The sequence below is a fragment of the Diabrotica undecimpunctata genome, chromosome 6, assembly GCF_040954645.1.
Source record: "Diabrotica undecimpunctata isolate CICGRU chromosome 6, icDiaUnde3, whole genome shotgun sequence".
In the NCBI taxonomy this organism is placed as follows: domain Eukaryota; kingdom Metazoa; phylum Arthropoda; class Insecta; order Coleoptera; family Chrysomelidae; genus Diabrotica; species Diabrotica undecimpunctata.
In genome coordinates this window covers 23,318,812-23,346,451 of record NC_092808.1, presented here as the reverse complement: position 1 = coordinate 23,346,451, position 27,640 = coordinate 23,318,812, and the positions used below count along the sequence as shown (strand labels likewise).

At 33.6% G+C, this 27,640-nt stretch overlaps 1 protein-coding gene across 1 annotated transcript in view; it reads left to right on the top strand.

The window, feature by feature from the left end:
* Positions 1-27,403, top strand: part of cyr (cypher) — a 50,829-nt gene extending 23,426 nt beyond the window's left edge. Inside the window, exons 3-7 of the mRNA XM_072534457.1 lie at positions 3,638-3,899; positions 14,945-15,135; positions 17,041-17,294; positions 18,970-19,138; positions 24,660-27,403. Coding sequence (XP_072390558.1) covers positions 3,638-3,899; positions 14,945-15,135; positions 17,041-17,294; positions 18,970-19,138; positions 24,660-24,967 — 1,184 coding nt within the window. The 3' untranslated portion in view covers positions 24,968-27,403. The remainder of the gene's footprint in view (positions 1-3,637; positions 3,900-14,944; positions 15,136-17,040; positions 17,295-18,969; positions 19,139-24,659) is intronic.
* Positions 27,404-27,640: the final 237 nt, after the last annotated feature.

Here is a 27,640-nt window from a genome sequence, read left to right as displayed (position 1 = left end):
CCCTAACATTAAATTTCACACAAAATTAATACGGTACAAAAAAGGACTATAGTTTTTTTTTTGTTATTTGGATATTTGTTTATTCTTCATCTTCAGGCAGTCTTACACTGGCTTTATAAATTCTTGACTTCATCGCAGTGTTAATGTGTCTGTTTCACCATATAATGTTATTAAGGCATCCTGTCAGTCTATTTGCTTTTTGTTCTTGATTTCTCACTTCTTTGTCCAGGTCTCCATAGCTAGACAGTGTCATTCACAAGTATTTTATTTCCATTACTTGTTCAATACTGATGCCTGTACACAATCTTCCACTACAAAACCCTTGTTGTTCATCTGCTAAACTTATCCTCTGATTTATTAGCACTCGTAAAATTTTAGTTGTAAGTTTTAGGATAGTATTTAACAAGTTTTTCTCTGTAATTTTCTGGCTGTTTTTTATCTCCTTTTTTGAATAGTAGAATTAGTTCGCTCGTTCTGCATTCTTCCGGTATTTTATTGTGTTTTATAATTTTATTAATTAATGTTATTAATTGTTCTGGCATTGCTGCTCCACAATATTTCAGTAACTCGTTTGGTATCCCGTCTTTACCTGCTGCTTTTCTGTTCTTCAGGTTTTCCAAGTATTTTTCGAACTTCCTGTACATTTATATTAAGTTCTTGATTTGTGGTAATTTCTGGTGTTTCAGGTTGTAGCGTCGTTTGTTATTCCTCTGCATATAGCTTTTTTAGGTAGTTAATCCACGTATCCTTTTCTATCTGTTTTGGTTCGATTCATGTTCCATTTCTTTCGAAAAGAGTTCCCAGTGATAATTTTTTATTTTTATTACAAGTGATGTGTTTCGTTTCTAATTGTCTTGTAATTATCGTATGCCTCTTGTGTTTTGATTGACATGTATTTCAGGTAAGCTTTTTTCTTTTCTTTACATTTTTTCTTCACTTCTGTACAAAACCATGGAGTTCTTCGCCTTGGGAACGATTTATTTTTATTTATATTTCTTTCACCAAGGACTTCCTTGGCTGAGGCTAAGATATTGGGCCGATTGTTCGAACGCTAATCAAAACTTGCAAAATTATTAAAAATTGCTTATTATTATTATTGATTTGTAAATAAAACCATGAAATTAACATCAGAAAGAGTTTAATTATGGTTTATTTTAAATTAAAACGTAAAATAAGAAAATTGAATAAAATAAATCAGTCAACATAACCTCAAAATGTGACGTATTTGATTTTAATTAAATATTTGATTACAATTAAGTCTTGATTAGCGTTCGAACAATCGGCCCTTAATTTTTGCCCAGCTTTCTCCGACTCCATCACTTTCTGTGATATATGCGTTTCTGCTTTTTTCGGTTATTCTTTTTTGGAATAGGTATCTTGTGGAGTCATCCGGTAATCTTTCGACTTTTATCTTTGTGGTGTATTCTGGTGTTTTGTTATTACATACATGTGTTTTCATTCGGATTTTGCACAATACCAATTTATGATCGCTTCCTATTTCTACTGATGTTGGTGCTCTTACATCCAAGATTTTAGATGGCTGTAACTCTCTATTCGACAGAGTACAGTCTATCATAGATCTTTGTCCTCTACTGTTTTCAAAAGTCTATTTGTATTGTTCTTTCTGAGGGAAAAATGTATTATTAATACGTATCTCGCTGCAGAGGTCCGTCAGAAGATCTCCGTTTTCATTTCTCATATTTTCGTTATATCACTGTTTGATTCCTGGAACGATATCATTGCCAACACGGGCGATAAAATCACTCATATTGATTATATATTCATCATTTCGGGTCTCGTTTATTACAGTCTGAATGTGTTCGTAGAAGTTTTCCGTTGTGGTGGTATCTCCGCTGTTCTCTGGTGCATAGATTGCTATCACATTCAGAGATTTAACATCCAGTTTAATTTTTACACTTACTATTCTTCCAGAGGTATATTTACATTTTTGTACTTGGTGTAAAACATTTCTTCGTACTAACAGGGCGACTTCTTCTTTGGCTCTGGTTTTTTTCGCAACTTCACTGTTAATCATCAGATAGTCGTCTAGCATAATTTGACCCTTTCTTTTTTCTTTGTCTTTTGTAGTGCACATATGTCTATATTTTTTTCTACAAGCTCTTTTGTAATTTCCTGCTCTCTTGTGTTTAGAGACTTTACGTTCCAAGTACCGATGCGAAGTATATTTCTCGTTTTCCATAAATTTGTTGTCCTCTTTTTCGCGTTAGTCGTCGTAAATAATGAAATCATTCCTATTCCGAGGCATAATCCTGTTTCTATCTATCAGCTGTATGGTTTTAAAGTTTATCAATAGGGTGCTCACCAGGCTGTAGACCCCCTCCTCCTTTATCCGGGCTTTATTGGTACCGGCAACAGTTCTGTCGAGCTACTCGATCCACCCAACAAAACTGCAGGCGGAGTTGGAAATACTGTTGGTTGTCAAAATGCGTAACTATTTTATCAAGGATACTTGCATGAATAAAGTTGTTGTCAATGATTTTTTTATACATAAAATGATTACGCAAAGACAGTCCGGCGTTTCGCCAGCTTAGTGCCTTAATACCATAATATAGTTGACCGGCGAGCGGTTCGCCAGCTTCGTGTGTTAATGCCATAATAAAATAGCTTCAGAACAATAGAAGAAAAATATTCAATATCTTTTGAGTCCACTTATTGTATTACTTCGGGAACTACGTTTTTAGGTGTTTCTGCAAAGAATGAAGAAATATTTATATTTTTTTCGGTCCAATTCTTCGTTTAACTAAGATTCATGAAAAAATATTATTTTAGTGGCTATATGAATTCTGGTATTATTGTTAAGCAAAGAATGTCGCACACTCTAATATTTAGTTGATCTAACTAAAAGTCTTTACATCTAATTACAATATATCAACCACTTTTAGAATATTAGTCACCTAAATTGTTTAAATTATCGCACCATGTTTTTCTTGGTCTGCCAATACTTCTTCGTCCATTTGGTGACTTATCTCGTACTATTCGTACTATCCTATCTTCTGCCATTCTACTAATGTGTTCCTTACCCTCCTGTTTCCGTTTTGTCACCCATCCATTGATGCCTTCTATATTGCATGCTTTTCTTATGTTTTCGCTTCTCTCCCTATCCAACAGACTTTTCCCTGATATTCGTCGAAGTATTTTCATCTGTGTTGTTTCTAGTAGTCGTCTCGTTTTAGATGTGTCCGGTCTTGTCTCCGCCGTGTATGTTAATATAGGTATAATTGCTGCTTTATAGATTCTTGTTTTTGTGTCTTAGGTGTTTGTTCTTCCAGATTGTGTCATTAAGAGATCCCTCCGTTTTGCTTGTTTTTAAGCTTTGTTGTCGTACTATTCCCAGATATCTAAGCCTTGCTTCCTGCTTTATTATTTTCTCATCAGTTTCGATTTTACATCGTAGTGGTTGTTTATATGTTGTCATACATTTGGTTTTTTCATATATTTGGATTTCTTTGTTCCCCATTCTGTAACCATGATCTTTACGTACTGCTTGTATTATTTCGTCCATTATTATATTAAAGGGAAGTGGGATTAACGAGTCACCCTGTCTGACTCCGCTTTATACTGGTATACACTGTGTCTATTTCATTGTATTAGTATTAATTATTGTTCATCTTTTCAGGAAACTTATCCAATAAAGTTCAAATCAGTTTACCCACTTCCGGCTGTGGTGTGAGGCTCAACTCTGCCTACAGTGAAAATGGAGCAGTACAAATGTTTTATACTGTACACCTGATTGTCCAACAAGATAGATATTTGAGACAAATTAGTGACAAAGAGAGAATCGTTAGCTGCAATTTGGAAGATGATGACCTTTTAATTAGAAGCAAAGCTTTAACGAAAACTGTTAAGAACGATTTTAAAAAGGACAAGCTACATTTAAGGTAAGGTTTATCATGATAAACATTTACAGTTTAAGAATCTCTTGAATCTAGATCTTTGATTAAATTTTTTACGTTTGGACCTTATTCCAATCATAGCAGTCATGTTCCTTATTGAAGAAGAGTCGGATGAACCGTCTAACAATATATGATTTCCAAAAAACGGTGCCTTATTTTAGGAATTATGTGCGAAATTATTTTCAAGAAATATTTTCAAATCAATAGATAGAAGAGGTTTTATTGAATTGCCACCTAGTCCTCCAGATTTAACTCCCTAAGATTTTTAGTTGTGCGATTATTTAGAAGTCAAAGTCCATGTAAATAGGCTAGACAACATCGAAGAGCTGGAACAACGCATTAGAGAAGATTGTTACAGCCTTGTAACATATCATAATACAGCCCTAATATATTTCGTTTTTAAATGCGGTTCTTTATACAGTGTGTCAATTTTAAAACTTACAGTGGGTTATATCTCATGAACAAAAGCTGATATCGAAGAATGCTTGAAATCGTTTCTAGGATAGTAAGGGGGAACTAAAATGACATGAAAGAGAACTGACCCCCATCAACCCCTAGGCCCCACCCACCACAACCAAAAAAGTTTAAATCTCAAACCATTTCTTGTGACACATCATTGAAAAGACTATAAAAAATACTATCCAGTAGAGTTTAAAGTTTAGAGAAACGGAATCAGTGCAAAATAAAAAAAGGGATGCCCCAAGATTACTGAATGAAGATCAACACGTCAAGTATCTGTAATGATAGGACTTTCACATAAGTCGGTTAGAACGGTGTTGAAATTAAATAAGTTTCACCCGTACAAAATACAAATTCTGACGAATTGATGATCCAGACCGACGAATTGAGTTTCGTGAACTCATGACTGACAGAATTCGCGTTGAACCGAGAATATAAAAAAATATTTGTTTCGCTGATGAATGTACTTTTATGCAGAATGGTAATGTAAATAAACAAAACTGTCGGTACTGGAGTGATGCCAACCCGCAGCGATTCAGAGAAGGTCACACTCAATATCCTGAAAAACTGAATGTTTGGGCAGGAATATTAGGCGATGCTATAATTGGCCCCTTGTTTTTTTTTTTTTTTTTTTTTATTTATTTTTATGGCTTCGGCAGTTTGCCATACAGCCAGTTACATGATCTTTTAATCTCATTAGGTACAGTAAAAAGTTTTTGAGTTATTTGCAATCGAATAGACTAAAATAGATAAATTTACAACATTTAACAAAAAGAAGAGAAAAAATATAAATAATACATACACATATATATCCATAAACATATACAATTAACATGGGTCACTCGTTTCACGTCCAGGGGACCATCAGGACATTATAATATATAACATACACAGTAAATAGGATTAAACATATAAAGGAGAGAAAACAAAGGTAAAAAGTAAAAAAAAAAATTTTTTTTTTAACTAAAGAAAAATATTACATTTGGTCAAAAAATCGATTATGCAATCGTAAATTAATCTATTTTGAGTCGCTAGGGCAGATAAAACGTTAAACGGAGATTTACCGGTAATACGAACTATATTATTATATAATAAGGTGGACTCCAAATTATATTTGGCACAACCAAAAATTACATGATCTAGGTCACCTTCTACTCCACATTCCAAACAGTTTTTACTCTCGATCACATGAATCCTTGCAAGATGAGCAGGAAAACAAGCATGTCCAAATTTAAGCCTAGATATGGTTGTTATATAACGCCTAGGGACATTATAAGTTCTGTGCCAATGTGCAACAGGGACAGTTGTGTGTAAAGAAGTGTATCTATTTGGGTTGGTAAAACAAAACTCAGACCATAGGTCACTCCATTTATATTTTAAAACTGCCTTGCGTGAAGCAACCAAATCAGAAATACTGGGTAGAAATTCTGTGGTATCCACTGAATAAATACTTAATTTGGCTAGTTGGTCCACATGTTCATTATGTTTAATTCCACTGTGTGCTTTGGCCCATATAAATATCACATTTTTTTTATTTTCCTTAAAGTGTTTAACTAATTTTTTAATTAATATTATGTAGGGATTGGAGTATGAGGTTGGAAAAAAAGGTTGGTTAATGGTTGTGAGAACTGACATGGAATCTGAAACAATAATAACGGAGGAATCTCTGTTAGAAACAAAAAGTAGGGCTTGATATATGGCAATTGCTTCCGCACTAAATATGGAAATATTTGCTTTTAATTTGAACATTTTTTCTACCTTCTCCATGGGGATGTAAAAGGCACATCCTGTACCGTCTTCTGATTTGGAGGCATCCGTGTAGATAGTACTGTAGTAATCCCAATTGGATAAGATGCTTGTTATAATGTTGTTATTTGCTCTTCCAGTGTTAACATAATTTGGTTTAATAAATTTAACGCTATAAAAAAGAGCTTCAAAATCATTTATATCTGTGTGTGATTTTAAATTAATAGCTTCATCGGCACAAACTGTGTTTTCTCTAAGAGCTTCACATAGGGTTGGAGAATTTTTCTTAATCCAATATTTATTCGTTAAATCATAATTGTTTAAATTTGTTAATTCGGTATAAAGGAAAGTGTTCTGGTGTTTAATTTTCAGTAAAAATTTTTCGGCCAAGAAATGTCTTCTAAGAGAAATTGGAGGCTCACGTGCTTCAACATAAAGGGGCTCAATAGGAGTTGTCTTCATGGCACCAATACAGATACGCAAACACTGGTTTATAAATATGTTTAATTTGTTTAGTAAGTTCTTGCTGGCAGATCCATATAACCAACATCCATAATCTATGATAGAGCGAATGTAAGTTCTATAAAAAAGTAAGGAAGTCTGAACATCTGTTCCCCACCAAGTTTTAGTTGTCATTTTCAGAAAGTTTAGGCCTTTTTCACATCTATTTAACATATATTCTATGTGAAATTTCCATGTGAGCTTGTGATCCAGTATAATGCCCAAATATTTAATTACCTTTTTAAAAGGAATTTCTCGCTGTTTTACTATAAATGTTTCGATATTGGGAATATTATGTCTACTGAAAATGGTCACTGCTGATTTTGTGGCCGACAGCTGAAGGTGATTTTCTTCCAACCATATTTCTACAACGTTGTAGGTATCCATTAAAAATCCAAAAGCTTCATCTCTCTTCTTTGTTTCACAGTAAATGCAGAAGTCATCTGCATATTGGATGATCTTAAAAGGATATTTTTCCAACTTTAATTTATGTAGGTCAGCTGTGTATAAATTGAAAAGAAAAGGACTTAAGACAGCTCCTTGTGGAATTCCTGTGAAAACATATCTTGGGCCTAATAAATGGTTGTTAAAATCCCTGACATAAACATGTCTTTCTGAATATAATCCGATAATAGCATACACTATTGCCTTAGGAATGTTAAAATCAATAATCATTTTTTTACTCAAAATATTTAAGTTTAAGGTGTCATATGCTTTCTCAATATCAATAAAAATTGTTGGAAGAAAGTTATTTCTAGAGAAATTATTTTGAATATTTGTTACTAAGGTTGTAAGTGCATCTAGCGTACCCACTCCTCTTTTGTATGCAAATTGACAGGGCGTAAGCAGGTCTTTTTTATGTAGCCACCATTCCAGCCTATGTTTTATCATACGTTCGAAAGTTTTTTGCACACATGATAGCAGAGAAATTGGTCTATAAGAATGGGCCAAGTTAGGGTCTTTACCTTGTTTAGGAATCGGTGTGATTATAATTTTCCTAAAATCTTCAATGCACTCACCTGCAAGCATCTCATCAAAAATTTGTAGAAGAAAACTTTTTGCTATAATTGGTAGGTTCTCTAACATCGGATACTTTATTTGATCAAAACCCGGGGCAGTACTTTTTTTATTTCTTAAAGCATAATTTAGTTCATTAATGTGAAAATTATTTGCCAAAAAATGTTTTTTATCTAAGATCGTATGTTCGATATTTACAGTGAAAGGAACAGTCTGGGGAGCTACATGATTAAAAAACTCATCTATTAAATCATCATTATGTGGCTTACCAATGTTTATTGTTTTACGATTCATTTTTTTTGCTTGTTTCCATATCATGCTAGTTGGAGTATTTTTGTTGAGATTGGAACACCATTCAATCCAACTTTTTTTAGCTTTTTCTTTTAATGTTCGTTTAGTAAGTGCCATGCATTTTTGGTATGCAAGAAAATTATCTTTTGTGGGGTTTGCTTTGTATACTTGCAGTACATGTTTCCTTTCAGAAATTATGTTGTCACATTCTGCATCCCACCAAGGTGAAGGTGTTCGATTTTTGCACTTAAACGGTCTGTATTCTTTTAAAGTTCTTTGTGCCGCATTATTTATACAATTGATTAAGAATGCATATTTTTCTTTGGTGGTTGGATATTCTGCATCAGTAAAGTTATAAAAGTAGTCTTCCACAAACTCTTTATATTGTTCCCAATTAGCTCCTTTTAGGTTCCATCTATATCGCGGAATTGTGATGTCCTGCGGAATTTGCTGCCTTGCAAGAGTTATTTTTATCATAAAATGATTCGATCCAAGTGTGTCAGAGTAAACTGCCCAATCTATATCACTAGCTACGTCCGAGGAGCAAAAGGTAACATCTATCATAGAATCATTGCATCCTGGCCGGGTAATACACGTGGGTTCGCCAGTATTCATAACTACAAAATCACAATTATTGCTTGCTTCAATGAGTTGTTTACCAATAGTATCGTTTTTATGGGATCCCCAAGTAGCATGATGCGCGTTAAAATCCCCACCAATAATACATGGAGTTGAAAACTGCGAAAAAATATTTACCCAATCAGTTGTGTTGGTTTTAATATCCGGTGACCTATAAACGGAAATTATACTTAAAGTTTTATTGTTGAATTTGATATTAATACCACAAACAAGAAGATCGACATTAAAATTGGAAACTATGCTTAATTCTTGGTGTGAAATCGACTTTTTGACCAAAATGCAAATTCCTGAAAAACCATCTTGTCTATCTTTACGAATTACATTATAACCTACGAAACTATATACTTTTTTGGGTTTAAACCATGTTTCACTTATTATTGCTACATCAATATTATTATTTACAAGATAATGCATTAGACTATTTTTATTCGAAACAGCAGAACGTGCATTCCACTGACAAATATTTAATGTCTTTGGTAATGGAGTGAAGGTTACTTTTTACATGTGTCCTCCAACACTTTATTTATTCCTGTTTGAATTAAATCATTATTCAAATTTTTGATATCTTCAATGGTATGAATACCTTTTAAAAATTCAACTATAAAATCTGCAATTGACTTTACAATGTTTTTGTTATTTAAATTTTGATAATTTGGTGGGTTATTATTTCGAGGCAGTGGTTGATTAGGGCCAAACTGAAACGGAAACATCGGTTGTGGAGGAGGAGTGTCATTAGAAATTCGACGTTTTTTATTGCTATGGCCGGTAGGACTTCGTGTAGGATGGGTGGGCAAAACGTAATTGCTATTATTCTTAAAATTTGAGTGTAAAAGGGAGTTAGAATTTCCAGACTTAGATTCAATCGCTGGTAAAGGCGGAAAATTGGAGTTGGATAAAATAGAAAAACTATTGTTTACAGATATACCAGAATAAGACATTTCACAATATTCTTTTGCCTCAATAAAGGAAATATTTTGTTCAACCATAACATTCTTAATTTTACGTTGTTTTTCATAATGAGGACATTTTCTTGAAATAGAAACGTGGTCATTTGTTTTACAATATAAACAGCGAATTTCTGAATCGTGACAAACATGATTTTCAGCTTTTACATTACTACACTTAATACATAACTCTTCAATATTTTTACATTGCCTAGAAATGTGACCATAGCGTAGACATCTGAAGCACTGTGTAACTCTGCTAAAAAACCGCTCCACCGAAAAATATACACTATTTATTGAAATATAATTAGGTAAAGTGTTCCCTTCAAAAGTTACAATAATGGTTTTTTTGGGGACATACTGTATATCACCATCCTTTTCTATTCTACGATGTGTACGTTTAACATCAACTACTGTTGAAGGAGATTTTATGTTATCTAAAATATATTTCGTATCGAATTGAGTATCAATATCTTTTATCAAACCCTTAATTTCTAATAAATGATTTGGTATAAACGCTACAAGATCATTTTCTGATAAAAGAGGATTGTTTACTAAAGCATTGGCATAAGAACATGTTTTTAGACTAACTTTTATTCTATTTTTTCCAACAGATCTAATTTGGTTAATATTGTTAACATTTAGTTTTTTGTGTAAGATATCTCCCACAAATAAGGGATGAAGACGGCCGGCATTTTCAATATTTTTTCGTTCGATAAAAACACAAATATTACTCAAATTATACTTATCTCCATTTCTTAGATTAAAAACTTTAGGTGTTTTATTTTGTTTATAAATATCCTTTTCTTTATCACTAATGACCTGGCGACTGGTTTCAGCTGTTGTCTCAGAACTTAAAGTGGTATCCATGTCTTGTACAGGGACCGATAAATAATTTCCTGACTCCGCATCACTTTTAGAGTTAATTGCACTCATTGTCTGGTTAATAGTTACACCTAACGGCGTCTTTCTTTTTAAAGCTTCCCCCATTTAGGGGGGAGCTATTTACACTCCGTACACGTTAACCACTGTACCACTCCGTTGGCTACCTTAATGGGAATCTTGAATACTTATTAATTGTAATATAACTATTAAATACTGTTTAATATACACACAATTATTAAAAACTAATAGGAGAACTTTTAATTATCAAGTTTAACTTTGACAGTTATTTGACGTATGTTGTGCCCCTTGTTCATACCAGGCAATTTAAGTGGCGATATTTATCTTGATATACTGGAAAACACCATCGAACCTTTAATTGTGCATGAATTAGATAACCAAAGGGACGATCGAGGCAACCTAGCTCTAGACGAAGATTTTCTGCACTTCCAACAAGATGGAGCACCTCCTCACTATGCAGCTCTAGTTAGGTACTGGTTGGATACTAATTATTCGAACAAATGGATTGGAAGGAGAGGTCCTATTGAGTGGCCACCGAGGTCAAAAGACTTACCGTCACCTGATTTTTTTTCTATGGGGTTACCTCAAGTCAGTTGTTTATAAAACTCAACCTGTGTCACTTGGGGAATTGCGAGAAAGAATTAAGCGCTATTACTAGGACAACATGTGCCAGAGTTCGTGCAGAATTTGAAAATAGGCTGTATTATTGTTTACAAAACAACGGAACCCACTTTGAACATTTACTTAACTGACATTTTTAACACATTTGTAGTTCAACAAAAACCTCATTAAATTTTTCATTTAACGCCAAAGTTTCACAATTATTGCTTCACCCTGTATGATTATTATTTATACCATTGGATAGCATTTTTTTTATAGTCTTTTAAATGTTGTATCACAAGTAGGGGTTCGCAATTTAAACTTTTTTGGTTGTGGTGGGTGGGGCCTAGGGGGTTGATGGGGGTGAGTTCTCTGTCATGTCATTTTAGTTCCCCCTTACTATCCTAGAAACGGTTTCAAGCATTTTTCGATATCAGCTTTTGTTCGTGAGATATAGCCCATTGTAAGTTTTAAAACTGACACAGTGTATATTTCTTTCATAATCCACCCTGTATTATATTTATTATACCAAAAAAGTCGAATTTTCGTTAAATATCTTTTTAACATTTTTTATTAGTTTATAAATCTCTCAAATTTTTATTAACTCAAAGCCGTTCATATATGAAAAAGATTATCCATACTTTGTCTCAAAGTCACTAGTCTGTACAGGGTAAGATATGTAATGCTAACCTTATGGGAATTTCGCCAAGACGTTGCCAGTTTTATGCAGTGAGCGATGGCGTTCTCTATTGTCTATCTTTCAAAATAAACGGAATAAACCAGTAGGTCTCAACAAGTCCTCACGTACAATTTTATGTAATTTACAAATATCGTTTGCTAATAATTTTACATAATACTATACATTATTAGTTTCTAATAGTAACTTATCAACTTTTATCTTTTATTAGTAGCAGTAGTATAATAAAATGTGCGTTAAATAAACATTTGTTTCAAAGTTTAAAATAATTCCGGTAATTTCTACTAACTGCCAAATTTAAAATGTTATTTATGTCCCTGCGGTGCTAATTACTGCCATAATGTGTAAGGAATTTGTAATTTTGGTTGATATCAACTGCAAACACTTTCTTCTAAGTTATTCAGTAATTAAGAAGCAATTAGAGTAATTCTTGTACAGAATATGTTTAAAAGCTTGATACATCTAGGGCCTTAATTAGTCTTTATTTGTTCTTCGGAGCGCGTAAATATATTCGAGTTACGATTATTTGTACCATCTTGGATGTACTGTTACTGTTTTGTTTTTGTTATTATTTGTTGGTGGCTGTTGTTTTGATTTGCTGTTGGCAGTTATTGTTATTTTCTGTTGTGGGCTATTGTTATATTTGAAGCCGAATTTTTACAGCAAAATGGAGGAAATTGTTTAATGGAAACGTAGAAAAGCTCTGAAACTTTCAGAGAAGCAGATACTAATGAATATTATTAATTATCATCTTAATCAGGATAACAACGATTTTGTATCAAGTGTAATTAGGAAAGTGTCAGAAATGAGTGGTGTTTGCGAAAAGACTCTGTTTCGCATACGACACGAATATTCATCACCTGCTGGATTACAATCTCCAAAGAGCAGGCCCAAGAAGCGAAAGGTTGGTAATTCTCGTGACAACAAGTACGATGAAGGTGTCAGGAGCCAAATTCGTAGAATAGTTCATCAATTTTTTCGTGACAACATACCACCAACAATAAACACCAAAAACCAACTTGACCAACTTGGCCTTGCCCAACTTTTCACGGGCCACGCTACATCGCTTGCTGAGTGATATGGATTTTGTGTTTATAAAACGTGGCAGAAATTCAATTTTGATTGAAAAACCAGAAATCATCTCGTGGCGTCATCGTTATTTACGCGCAATTCGTAAATACCGTGCAGAAGGATACAACATAGTGTATTTGGATGAATCTTGGGTAAATATCAGGCACAGTGTGAAAAAAGTATGGTTTGATAAAACAATTACATCTTATCGCTATGCTTTTGTTCGTGGTCTGACAACAGGATTAAAAGCTTCAACAGCTCGTGGTGTACGGTTCGTTTAATTGCACGCAGGATCTACCAGTGGATTTGTTGATGGAGCAGAGCTCACGTTTTTGGCAAAGAAAAATACTCAGGACTACCACGACGAAATGGATGGACCGACCTTCGAAGGTTGGTTCGAAAATAACTTAATGCTAAATTTGCTAGAAAAAACTGTTGTGGTAATGGACAATGTCTCCTATCACAGCAGAAAGTCAGAACAAATTCCCAACAGTTCAACACTAAAAAAACATATTCAAGAATGGCTTCTGTCAAAGGACCTATTTTTTGAAGAAGACTAACTAAAATGCGAGTTACTTGATGTAGTCAAGGCCTTCAAAGCAAAATATGACAGGTACATAATAGAAGATATTGCCAAAAAGCACAATGTGAAGATTCTGAGACTCCCACCCTATCACTGTGAACTCAATCCCATCGAAATGGTTTGGAGTGAAGTGAAACTGTATATAGCTGGACGCAACGCGAATTTTAAAGAAGCTGAAATGCGAAATTTAATTACAGCAGCGTACCAGGTCATTACGCCAGAGAAATGGAAAAACTACGTAAACCACGTAATAACAACAGAAAAAAAAATGTGGGAAATTGACAATTTGTTGGATGATATCGAACCAATTATTATAAATATAAATAACTAAGATAAGTGATGACAGTGACGATAATATTGATGATGATGATAGTGAAGCATGTGACAACGATTGACAGGAAAAGGAACTAAATATAATGATGTACAATTACGATTACTTATATACGAAATTAAATACAATGACTTCTTTTATTTTTAACTTATTTATTAGTTTTATTTTCGGATATTTCTACGTTTTGTTATTGCCAACATATGCAGTGCGGTTTTTAAAAGTCCTTACCCCCTTAACTTTTGAACGGAACAATACATAAATAAAATGTTTCTTTATATTTTAGTTTTATTTTATTCGATTTTATTTAAATCTATAAACAAATGGTTTGTATCGCTAGCACATACTGTAGAATTAAAAACACAATTCTTGTGTGACATAAATAAAAGGCATTTCTTAATTCCTACTTTATTTTAATTTAACCCAAGTATGTTTTAGCAAATATTATTTGAGAACCACTGACAGAAGGAAGCCAGGCAGGGTCGTTAGTGGGCATTAGTACTTAAGCTACCCTCAACACAAAAGATGGATTAGGCTAAGTAGTAAGAAGTGACGCTTATTTTAATACAAGTTTGCAAAGCAGTATGGCATCGATGTTGTGTCTTTACCCTGTACAGACTAGTCACTTTGAGACAATCTATAGAAGACTATCCCTGGCACTAACTCAGTGTGACATTAAAATACAATGTTCGGTACAAAACAAACAATTTGGATCGAATCTTTTACACGCCTGCATATAAATCAGATCCTTTTTGTATACACAATATCTGAACCACCAAAAGTGAGGGTCAGTAAATCTAGGTTAAATTTCATTTTATTCTTATAAGAAATAATTTAAACTATAGGCCTATATATTTTTATCGTTCTATTCTTATTAAAACGTTTTTTAATAGATTTTGCATTTACAAACTAGAAAGTCATAGAAAAGATCGTTAAATCTCCCATCGCTTTAAAAGTCTTTTAACAGCCTCAACAGCTTGTGACTACCTATAGCAGGCTATTTGATTTATTTAAAATCAATATCACAGCAAAACAAATTGATTTACCTTCGCCATTAAAGTGACATACATATTTAGATGTAACTGGAATATTTTTTAGATTTTTATAACAAGACCTGAATTATTTAAACACACAGTTATATTAAAACATTCCTTCTTTATTTTATTATCTTATATTAGGTTTCGATTTTTATCACTTGTGTTTTAAGATTTAATTAATGGTTGGGCTTAATATTTCTAAATATTATTCTAGGGTTGGTAGAATGAAAAAGGAAGGTTGGTCCAAAGAACTGGATGGACAACAACTTGATGAAGAAATAGACGAAGCTTTATCGGCAGCGAGAGCATGGATGGAAATTGTGCCAGAGAATAACGACGAGAAAACCTCTGGAACTTTGCAAGTTGGAGAAACGGCTTCCTTAAGTATTAAAGCAACGCTGCCAGGTAATTTTGTGCATTTAACAATGAATTTAATAACGGTGTGTCATTAGCGTATTTAGAATAATGTGACAGTTGATATAAATAATGGATATACATAAGTTTATAATATGTAGGTATATTACAATGTCTGTTTTTGATATTTTGAAGTAATTGGCAGTCTTTAAGATAAGAAAATATCTTTTGAGTATCTGTGTTTTCTTCTAGGGTATCTTTTAGGGAGTCGGATGTGTTATAAAGGGTGTTTTTTTAGACATATAGAACTTTAAAATGGAATAAAACAATGATGATTTTTATAAATTGACATGAAATTGACTTTATTAGAAAGATAATCTTTTGGGAATTATAATTTAAATATGATTTCTGGTATATGATATTTCCAAAAAAAAAAGGACAGCTCATGCACATCATGTTTGTTCAATTGGGGAATGAAAAAGGCAGTAATCATGGCTTTATAGCGGTTACCATAGACTGTAACGTTCTGGTTAGCATCGTTTTTATGGAAGAAGTATGGTCCAGTGATTCCACCAGACTATAAAGCGCACCAAACAGTCAGTTTTTCTAAATAAAATGGTTCCTTAACATACATTTAAGAATTATCTTAACTCCAAATAAGGCAGTTTTGTTTGTTGACGTAGCCATTTAACCAAAAGTGAGCTTCATCGCTAAAAAAATTCGCTTATGAAAATCGGAATCAACGGCAACCTGATTTTGGACCCACTCACCGAATCTACGAATCTACACCTTGCTAGGTGATGATGTACCTTCAATTCTTGCATAAGGTGGATTTTGTAAGCACAGAAAGCAAGATCTTTGTGCAAAATCTTCCACAAATAAGTCGATGGACAGGTATCCAACCGCTGTACACGATGACAGATAGACTGATTCGGGCCTTCCTGTATGCTACGCTCTACAGCAGCAACAACTTGTTCTGTACGCACAATACGACGTGTCTGTGGATGCATATTATTATTTACAGTAAACGTGGTGCAAAAACCTTCCATGGTTAATCGAATTACTGGGTCTGATGGACTATTATGTTGACCATAAAATGAACCTAGTGCGCGATACGTATTTCGAACAGAACCACAATTTTCAAAATAAATTTGTACAATTTGGAAGCGTTGTTTAGGCGTCAAGCCTGTTCATGCTGAAATGCCAAACCAAACTTAATACAAATCACTTGACAGCTGTCAAAATGGCCAACAGTTAAAAAAGTGTTACCAACTTACATTTCTATACATCTAAAAAAACGACCATATTTCCGTCGATCACTGTTATATTTGGGACACTGTATTAAAAAATATTTTACCGTTAGAACACTGTTACACACTTTACATACTGGTTTATTTTTGCGCTGTAATAAATAGTCTGGTGTATCATTAGTAGTAGAAATTTTAGATTGAATAGAACTATTCATTTTTAGTTGTCATTTGATTAATTGGAGTAGGGTCCTGGCAAACAACCTCTGTAATCAGTAGTAGAATGAATTTACCTGTTCTAGCTCTTGTAGGCTATCTGCTTATATTCCTATATAATCAATAATAATAAAAACTGTTATAAAGAAAGTAACTTAAAGTCTCTGTGGTGTTTATTGTTTGATATTACACTACTGTGTAATAACAAACGAGATACGTGAAAAGAGCACGGATACAGATATATATGCAAGGAAAAATCTTAAATATTCTGTTTTTTTTTTCTTTGCCATTTTCTTTCCATGCTGATTCAAATAGTAATTCCTTATTTGTGGTTTCCTACTTTCTTACATTCTTTCGCTGTTTCGCATTCCTTGGACCATTTTGCTAAAATGTTTCCTTCCTTTGTCAATATATCTTTGATATCAATAAATATATCTGTGATGATCTGTATTTTTAGTTTATATTTTATAGTATCTATGTTTATTTCTTGCAGCTGGTATTGGTTGGCGTGTAGTAGATTGCCTTGCCCATGATGGTCTAGGTGATTCCTCACAAAAACTTTTAAACGAAAATGGATGTCCTATAGATGAGTTCCTGATGCCGTCTCTTCAGTACGGTCCAATAAGACCGATCGCTTTGATGCAGAACCAACAAGCAGTTACCAGATTTCCGGCCTTTAAATTTCCTGATAGAGATACATTACACGTTTCTTGTGGACTACAGTTGTGTAAAGGATTATGTCCAAGGGTAATATATTGAATTTTAGTTTTAGTTATTACTATGATTATTTAGTGAAAACATATCAGGGTCTAGGTAACATCTTTCCAAATGCAATGAAATTTATTACCGTTTTTTATTTGTTAAAGTGTTTGTTCCGCTTACCTATATCAAAAATATTTTTAGTCATGTTCAATAGTAATTTTTAAGTATTTTTAAAGGATATGAAACTATATTTATCATCGAAAATGTATCAAAAAGTTATATGAGGGCTGTAATTCAGTTTTGTGTGATCGATGATTCCACAACTGCTTACAACTTAGTTATCAACAAAAATAGAATTATATTACACTGCATTAGAAAGATCCCAAATAATACCCAATGAAACGTATGTCTTAACCTTTGGTAGAAAAAGTAATGACGAATATTGACCGTATTCTTCATAGTAATATGTTTTTGTCTTGGTTTTTAAATGAGCCAGTCTTCACATTCATCCTGAGTGATGAGTGATATTCAGATAATTTAAAACCTAAACGCTTAGGTGTCAGAATCCAGAACAAACGTCTCGAAATTGCTCACAATTGCTATCTTGTGCATGGCAAACAATTATGACATCTAGAAAAATTACTAAATTGCATTATTTCGACTCTAAGCACCCCAAATGTCATGAAAAAAGAAAACATATTACCTACTTAGATTAGAAGCAAGGAAAAAAGCTATGAGACGCAGAAATGAGAAGATATAGATTTCACTTAAAAAAAAAAGGAAGAAATAGCCTCCACCTCTGCTGCAGCAAAATTCAAAAGGTATCTATACACATAGACACGTTTTCGGAGACTATTCTCAGACTTATCCTCAACAAAAGAGACAGTCGCACGGATTCTTTTAGAAAAGGTAAGTAACATGTTGCAAACATATGATCCAGAAGAGTTACTGCAGAATATATGTGAAACCTTAAACAAGACCAGATAAAAACATGGTGTTCAAAAATCCAACACAGCTAGCAAACTGCAAGATCACCAGGGGAAGATCGTTACGGATAAAAATCAAGAAATATGCATATGGATCAAATATACACAAGAACTCTTTGATGATAATAGGTCCGAACAACCTCCGTCTTACATATGTAATGACCATTTAACAATCACATCAGATGAAGTGGAAAAAACAATATCACAACTAAAAGATACAAAGCTCCTGGACCTTACAATGCATATGCTGAACTCATAAAGCTATTTAACACCGACGGTATCCAACGACTAACAAAAATATCAATGACACTCGCGCGTAATTGACATTCAACATCACCAGTCGCTTAAAGCATTGTTTCTGAGAGAACAGTTCATTCTACACAAAAAGTGCTTAAAAACATTTTTGTTCAAAATTATCTCAGCTTCATTTTTTACTTGAAACATTTTTTTTTCTGCGGCGTACAGATTTTTGCTAAATCGATGATTTTTTCCGTTTTCCCCCCTACGAGGGGTCGTTTTACAGTAAAGCCGGGAGGTAAAAGTAGTAAACTTCTTTGTATCTTTTTTGAGGTCCCAAAATTGACATTCTCAGCAAAATTCAGCTTGTTCGTTTAATTTTTATAGGTTCAATGGTATTTTTTTCTCTGACTACTGGAGTATTCAAGTATATATTTTTGTTCATTAAAAATCTCCTTTTCAGAATTGTTTTTAACTCAATAAACTTTTGGTTTCAGGTAAATTGCAATAACGATAAATTATCAGATGAAAATAATAGAAGTGGAAGAGGATTTTCAGATTTACTGGACGGAGAAATTCTTGACAGATTGGAAGTTTTTAATAGTGTGGAAGTACTGGCACCCGAAATTGATGATTTACGAGCCAAAGACTCGTTCGAATCTAGCGGTAAGTGGAGGAACAACAACTGGACAGCATGTGTACATAGTTATTTCCATAAATTCACCATTGTTTTTGTATATAATAGATACTTGTACATTTTTGTATATAAATATAAATTTGCACTGGTAATTGTCTATTCTCTTTTTCCTCTTCTTTCGCACCCAATTTAGAACACTTTTGTAAAATACTTAAATTTGGTTACTTTAGAATGTCCAGACTTGTCATAATAAATTCCAAAGCGCAGATTGTTGGTTTAAGGTAAGTAATAAAGCATCTACCCACAAATACATTATTTATTTTGTGATTAAAAAAATGTTTGTAAATATTGTAACATTATTAAGATAATAAAAGGTAAGTCTGGAATGAAAGACTAGCACATGGGGTGATGAATGAAAACAGGATTAGGGTAGAGTACTTCAAGAAAAGTGTAAAATCCAAACCAATTTCGTTGAAAGTATATTTATTTTTATTTAAGCCTGTTGATACATAAACAACAAAATCAATTATAATTTGCGAACTAAACATTATTACTTTAATTAAAAAAAGTGAAACTAAAAAAAAGTGCTTTTGCGCACTCTTATAAACCGCTTTTTAAAAGTACGCATTTAGAATTGTAAGATTGCGCACGTAATTTTATGAACATAGGTCACATTTATAAGATCCAAAACCTGCGTAGGCACTGCGCTTTTCATGCCACCATTCAGCACATGATATGCACTTAATACAGTCTTCTGTAGCCTGTATCCATTAGCATTATCCTATAAAGGAGCTCTTCAACCCTTACTTCTTAATAACAGCCAGATCAGTATAATTAATTCTCTAAAATTTCTTTTTTATTTTTATAAACAGCAACCTTAAATGGTCCCTTCATATCGATTTGTTAAGTAACAAACTAGCCTCAGCCTGCTATGCAATAAGATCAGTTTCGAAGAAAATCAATTTAGCATCTTCCAAAATAACATACTTTTCTTTATTTGAGTCTCATCTTCGATATGGCTTTCCTTTTCGGGGTTATAGTACAGCTGCCCAATCTGATGTTATTTTTAAATTACAAAAAAGAGCAATACGGTATCTTTTTGGCCTCAGAACAATAACACATTGCAAAAGCTACTACAATTGCAAACTCTTCTCTGTCTTCAGTTATTTTTATTAGCTGTTCAAAATTTAGCCCTGTCCATTGTCAGATTTAGCCACGATAGTCTTTTCCTTTCTAGTCCTCTCTTTTACCCGATCTTTACTATTAGTTGAGCATATTGATACTTATTAGTTTTCAGAATGTGACCTAGGTATGATGTTTTTCTAGCTTTCACTGTGTTACAAAGTCCTCGTTCCTTGCCTATTCTCTGCAGCACTTCTTCGTTTAAGATGTGAGATTGTCTATGAAATCTTGAGGATTCTCAGATAGATCCACATTTCAAACGCCTCCAATTTATTTACCGTGATGTTTTGAGGGTCCAAGTTTCAACTGCATAGAGAAGAGTCGACCAGACGTAGCATACTGATAAACGTAGTCGACTTTCTCAAGTTGTATCGATTTGTATTGCAGTCTCTTGATTTTTTCGAAAGGTTTTCTGGCCTGTTCTATTATAGATCAGGATTGAAGGACCAAGTACTTGAACTTGTTGACCTGTTCTAAAATGTGCCCGTTTATGGTGCAAGGTTGAGGTACATTTTGATTTTCTCGGATTGACATCACTTTGGTTTTCTTAATGTTTATTTTCATACCAAATTGCTGGCAGATCAAGTTAATCCTGTTGGTGAATCGTTGTAAACTCAAGTTAGAATTTGCAATCAACACCATATCATCGGCGTATCTGATGCTGTTGATATTTACTCTATTCACCTCTACAACATCCTTGGATTCCTCAAGTACCTCTTTAAATATCTTTAAAAAAACTGTTTAAACATTTTTTAGAATTAGAAGTTGTTACTTAATTAGACCCCGGATTACATTTTGTTATTTCTTTTGTAATCGTATTGCCTTTCTGTTTATATTTTAATTTAATTAATGGACTGTCATCTTCAAAGTTGCTGCTCCTCTTAGATCTTTTTATAAGTTCATCTTCACTAGAGACATCGTCAAGTGAGTTATCGTGAAGACTAAAATCTGGTAATGATTCGCTACTTGAGACATTAATTACCAGTTTTTTTTTGGTTAATAGTTTTATCTGGCACTTGATAAACTTGGTGAAACGGCAGCTTCAGGAATAGCGTCTAGTCTAAACGGATAAATGCCGGTGACTGCAAAACTGGAGATAATGTTTGACGGTGTCATTGCTTTTAGCCAAACGAGAAAAAATGTCGCCAAACCTCATTTTGGTACTCGTCTTGTCAGGGTTTGTTGTTAAAAACTATAACTATAACTAAAAGTTAAATACTGATTTATTCATAGGTTGCAATTCGTGTGACGTGTTGCTAGGAAGACAATATAAAGTTATGTCCGTTGGTTAGCTGCCTCAACTATGGAAATATCTAGGTGACTTTTAGGTGTATCTAATATTAGTAGGGTAGGACCAGGCTTTTTGAATGAAGAGAAATGGTCAAGCCATGAAACAAATGCTTCGCATGGCATACTACCTTTATTTGTAACAATAGCTTTTGAGCCAGGGGCAAGTAATCAGACCATTCAGGTTTAAACCCTTGGCCTTTAAAAGACACAAAAGGTGGTACAGGTTGACCAAGCGCATTTCCGCAACCTACACTTCAATTGACACGTTTTCTCCAACCTCGGGTGCGGTTAAATGTACCCGTTTTTCTTCCCTTTTAGCAAAAATAATTTGTTCCTTATGGATTGTCAATTTGCATCCTTTTTAGTCCATATTTTATATGTTACCAGGTGATCAAACAGTTTTAATTTTTCTATGCTATCTCTCAATTTATGAAAGTAATCATCGACGATTGTTTTATTCATTTTTTGAGAAAAATTTCACAAGAATAACTTAAGCCATTTTCTACCAGCTTTATTCGAGTCTAGAAAACGGATTTGGTATCTGATTTATTTTAGCGTAAGAAAACCCACTTTTCATTAGAATCTTGCTTTTAATAGGCATTTCTACCTCAGCTGATAGGTGAATTCTTTCGACAAGATCATGTTCTTGTGCTGCAGACAACGTCGGTGATCTTCCAAGCTTTCTTACGAGGTTTTGTGTTCTGTGATGAAGACCTAGCGTTCAGCGAGTAAGGTTGTAAGCTTTGCCAACACCTTTGATTGACATTTCCGTTGCATTCTGCAAAAGAGTTTAATATTTAGTCCCCAATATTGCCACTGGCAATATTCGGAATTATTAGCGATGGCAATATTAGGAACAAATGATGTGCAGAAAAAAACTCCCAAACTAAAAATTGCATTTGAAATCATTCATACAATTCACAAAATAAGAACTACTGGAGTGTAGTTACATAATCTTATTTACAAAAATCCAGAAAATTTGAATATATCTTGCGTAGGGTCAACGGGAAAAACTTACTTGCAGCGGCCATACTATCTGTGATATAGGGAGTGGCAGTATTAGGAACAGTGGCAATATTTAGCGCACCTACCTTATTCAAAAACTTAATTTACTACTACTACATGAACTGTCAACTTCCTGTGTATATACATTTTCTGACATTCCAGACCTTACGAGACATTTCGGGGTATTTCGATGGCATATTGACATTCTAGATTTTTAATACTTCTTCTTATTCGTGAAAGAAGCTTTTCTATATGGAATAAATCTTAAGGAACTGTCGTAACAATATCATATACCTACTTGGAGCATATAAGTATTTACAAATTCAATTCGTTATCAAACAATATCTTTTACAATATTTAATGTTACAACTGGCATGTATAGAGCTAACAGCTTTGTTTTTTAAAAAGTTTTTCTAAACTGACAGTTTTTTAAGTAGACTTGTTTTTTCTTTTGTTATTCTTCGGTCATATTTTCATAAATGAATGCAGCTAAAGATTCATTGTAAATAACACACGGATTTATCCTTAATAAGTGTGAAAAACTATTTCCTCATCTTTTAAAACACGATATTCTCAATCAACTATACGTTTTTTACTTGTCATTGTAACGATCAAAAATTTAAAAAATATTACCAACAAAGCAAAATTACAGAAACACAAGCCACACATAGCCGCAGTGACATTGAATTTGCAGTGATTACGTGACTGACCGAACTACACTGATCTTAAGTAGAGTCGAAACCAAAAAGTTTGATGCCCCGGATGCATTCATAACTTAAGCGGCCACTATACTACTCGCGAAGTTGATCGAAGTGCAGCGAGTACGAGAGTGTAGACAGGTACTTCATGTGACTTCGCTTCGACTCGTTCTACTTCCGTTTTGTGTCGGTTTTTTACGTCCGAGTCAAAGAGTCCGAAGAACTTCGATCGAGAGTGTAGACGGCGTTTTAGCCGAGTAACACAAATATTGTAATCCACATCAATATGCTACCGATCTACAGACATGTGCTTAAGCACTACGCGAATTTACGTGCAAACTCACTCAAGGTAAAGCCGGACTGAAACTTGGGTATATATATTTGCCATGGAATCACAATTATTCGTACACTTGCGAAGTACGTACTTGTCTATACTTGCATAGGCGCTCAAAAGAAATGTATAAATAATTGGCAGTTACTGCGACTATTCATTTAGTTTTCAAAGTTCAAAGTCCTCAGGGGCGCACAGAAGTTTTATTTGTGTGTATTTTTTTTTAATTGAAATAGAGTGGACAAATGACGTTGTGTTGCAGTTTCTTAATTTTTATTAGCTATAAAAATGAGCCAGTCATTTGGATGACCAAACATAAAGAACATAAAAATCGTAATGCAGTTAATGATGCCTAGACTAGTACACTATACCTAAATGAAAATGAAATGAACTGAAGAAAAAAAAGATTCGCTAATGGCCACATGGCCCAAAGGTTCTCGTTTAAAATCCTGCAACATATGGGTGGCACTGTATCTACGAAAAAAAATTATATATTTTTTTCAGTTTCTGTATCTACAATACTGTTGTAGTTAATTTTAAATACAGGTATTTACCTGTTCCGACTTTTATTTAAGGATACCATCCACCATCTACTTCTCTTTTTTATAATTTAATTAAATAAGCAGAGATCATCACAACAAAAGCTACGGAAGAAACAACGAGATTTTCCGGACGACCTCTAGCCATATTGACAGTCACACCACTAATTTAGTTATCAAGGTTTTTAAGAATACTTGCGTATACTTGCCACGTCTGCGTCTGTTCACGCTCGTATACTTGTGAATTGTACACGTCGTGTGAGCGCCTTGCTGGCCATCGCAATCTAAAAGCTCGTACACTTGCAAACTAGGCAAATAATTGTGTACTTGCAAAGTACACGACTCGTTTGAGTCCGCCTTTAGATGAGTGCCGATGAAAAACTTGCTCGTGTCTGTACTAAAGACACCTTAATTGCTTAATTCAGAACTGAAATATTTTAGGTGATCATCTTCTCGAGACCAGCTGTATCAATTTGTCAAAACTAACATTAACTTATTTTTACAGGTCCAGTGTCGTATTCATTCATGAACATTCCCGGAGATCGGACATTCTGCGTCTCTCACGATAAAATGGCTACAGCTTTTTGCATTCTAGGCTTCATCTTCTTTTTGGCAATTATCATCACCGCATGTTCCATGATAAAATCAAAAAGAGACGGAAAAGGAATTGTCTTCTATTCACGAAGCCTCTTCTCAGGAAGCAGCACCAGCGGATCATTATTTGGCAGCAAAATCTTCTTAAGGGATAGTCCGAGCCTGAGAAACAGTCCTTATCCCCATTCAAGAGGAATGCAATATGGACGAATTTTATAAAAATAGGATATATATTTTTCGTTTTTAGAACTGAGTTCGAACTGATACTTAAATCAATAAAATTGGTAAAATTATGAAAATTGCCATGTTTAAACACCAGGAAAAAATTTTGCTATTATTCTCATTGGATATTGTGTCAGGAGTATTCAATTGTACGACTGTTAAAGCTATAAAGCGTTGTATCATCTTTCAAATAGGTGTGGGAATTTAAAAAAAAATAAACTTTTATGTTTCTTGTGCCAATTTTCCTAGTTTATCAATTTGATACTACTTCAGGACAATAAATATTATTAGCCTTAGATCAACCAATTTTTGGCAGTATAATATTCTTTTTCTTCACAATCCTTCGCTTTTTTAGGCATGGGATTGTAACAGCGTTATAGCAACATATACCAAGCTAGTAAAGTGGTATTTAGTAGAACGAGACTGAGATTGTGAGTCTATAATATAACGAAAGGAACGACGCAACTCACAGGCGAGTTCCATAAAGGCACTTTACTGACATGGCGCATACAAGTTTTTATCTGCAACCGTAAACAAATATTTTACCTAAAATTTATTTACGGAATGTTGTATCATGTTTTATTGTTAGAAAGTAAAGAGACACCTAACGAATGCAAAACTGCCCTAGTTATTCTCTTATACAGGTACATTTCGAAAATGTCGATGTGTTTTTCTAACGAAGGATGCCGTAACGCTCGCTGCATTCTACAATTTCGTTGCGTTTCAATCAGTTGCAGAGTTTAGGCAAGCTATTGGCAATAACAACTGTATCAACTGTTTCGTATCCTCTTTCTTATGGCTATCTCGTCCAATATGTTACGCCCTTCTGACGGTTGACGATAAAAACTATTATTAAAATTAGATTATTTTGTTATATGAATACTTAGTTTAGAAAAATTTATATCGAAAGAGTTTCTATTCAGTCCAAAGTTGGCAAACAAGTAGATAGTCCAGAAAATGAAGCATTTCACCTCGCAATTTTTTCGTCCTGCGTGGATTGACTTGAAATTTTACAGAAGGTAGTTAATAGCCTAACAATCAAAATCTATATCGAACCAAAGTGCGCCAAAGCCTTGGGGGTGGTTGCCACCCCATCTCGGGGGTGAAAAATTTTTTTTACATTTTAACCACAGGTTTCGATTAAAAAAGTGATTCTAAACAAAAAATGTTCTATACATTTTTTTTGTAAAACTGATATTTTTCAAGTTATTCGCGATTGAAAGTAACAACTTTTAGACGAAAAAATCGACGTTTTTAATCGATTTTTCGCGAATAACTCAAAAATGATGCATTTTATCAAAAAAATTGTAGAAAACAAATTTGTAGCTTTTAAAAAGACAAATACAATTCATTTTTTAAAATTTCTTTGCGATATAATAAGAACCGAAATACGGCCTATCAATGTTCAGCGGTTTTCTTCAAATGCCAAATTTGAAAGATTCAAAGTCAAATATCGGGAAAATGATGCATTTTTGGAAGAAAACTCATAGAACCTTTTTTAAAGAGCATAAATAGACCTATCATAAAAAAAAGACTCTAGCTCAAAAATTAAGTGAGATGATGAAAATAAGGTCAATACCTCATTTTTTTACGAAAAAATCGATGAAAACAACCCCCTAATTACCGCCATAATTAAAATCGATCTTCACCCTTCTGCAATTCTCTTTGTACATGTATTGTTAATACGTCCAAGAAGTTTGACCCATTTAAAATGCTTAGTTTTAGAAAAAGTACAGCTTAAAGCGAGAAACGATTTACAATTTCATATTTTTTACCATTCTTTTTTTAAATATCCCCGAAAATACTGAATATATGAAAAAAATAAAAATGTACAAAATTGTAGCTTTTTTAATGACTAAAATTTTCCTTTATTTAGATTTGTTGTACAATGAATATTTGGCGAGATATAGCCGTTTAAAGCATCGATTTACGATCAAGCACCATCTTTTTCGAGCCCTTTAAACTCACCCCATTTAAAAACCAAGGGTTCCAAAAAGATTTAATTCACAGATCCTTGTAGCTCTTAAAACCCTCTACAAAATCGTTTTTGAAGAAACACTCTATCGTTAAAAATGAAGGTTGTAAAGTTTACCAGATCACACCAAACATGCCTGTTTCTGTGACCCAAGATATATTTTTTTCAAATTATGAAAATAAAAATAAATTTCTGCAACTACTTATAGCGGAATTCAAGAATCAATCTATTCAATGCCATCAAAGTGAAGGTGAAGCTGACGGGCTAGTCGTTGAATTGGCTATTCAGGATAGGTCAGATTTACAAAAAATCATTGTAGCAGAAGATATCGACATCCTTGTTATCTTAACAGCCAGAGCTAATTTAGAAAAAATAGAGAAAGATATTTATTTTCCCAAACTTGGGAAACAAAATTCTTCTTCTACATTATATTCATCTAAAAGTTTTGAAATAGGGTACGCAGATAGTTCAAAATTAATAGCTTTTTCCATGCTTTTACTGGCTGTGATACTGTATCTGCTTTTTACAATAAAGGTAAAAAAAAAATTTTTTGAAATTTTCAAAAAGACCGGACATGAGGGAACATGCCGAAATTTTTTACAGTAGTACTGCTAAGCTTGAAGATATTTTAGATGCTGGCAGATACTGTGCAATAATGTTGTACGGAACTGTTAAAGACACGCAGCTTACCAAGT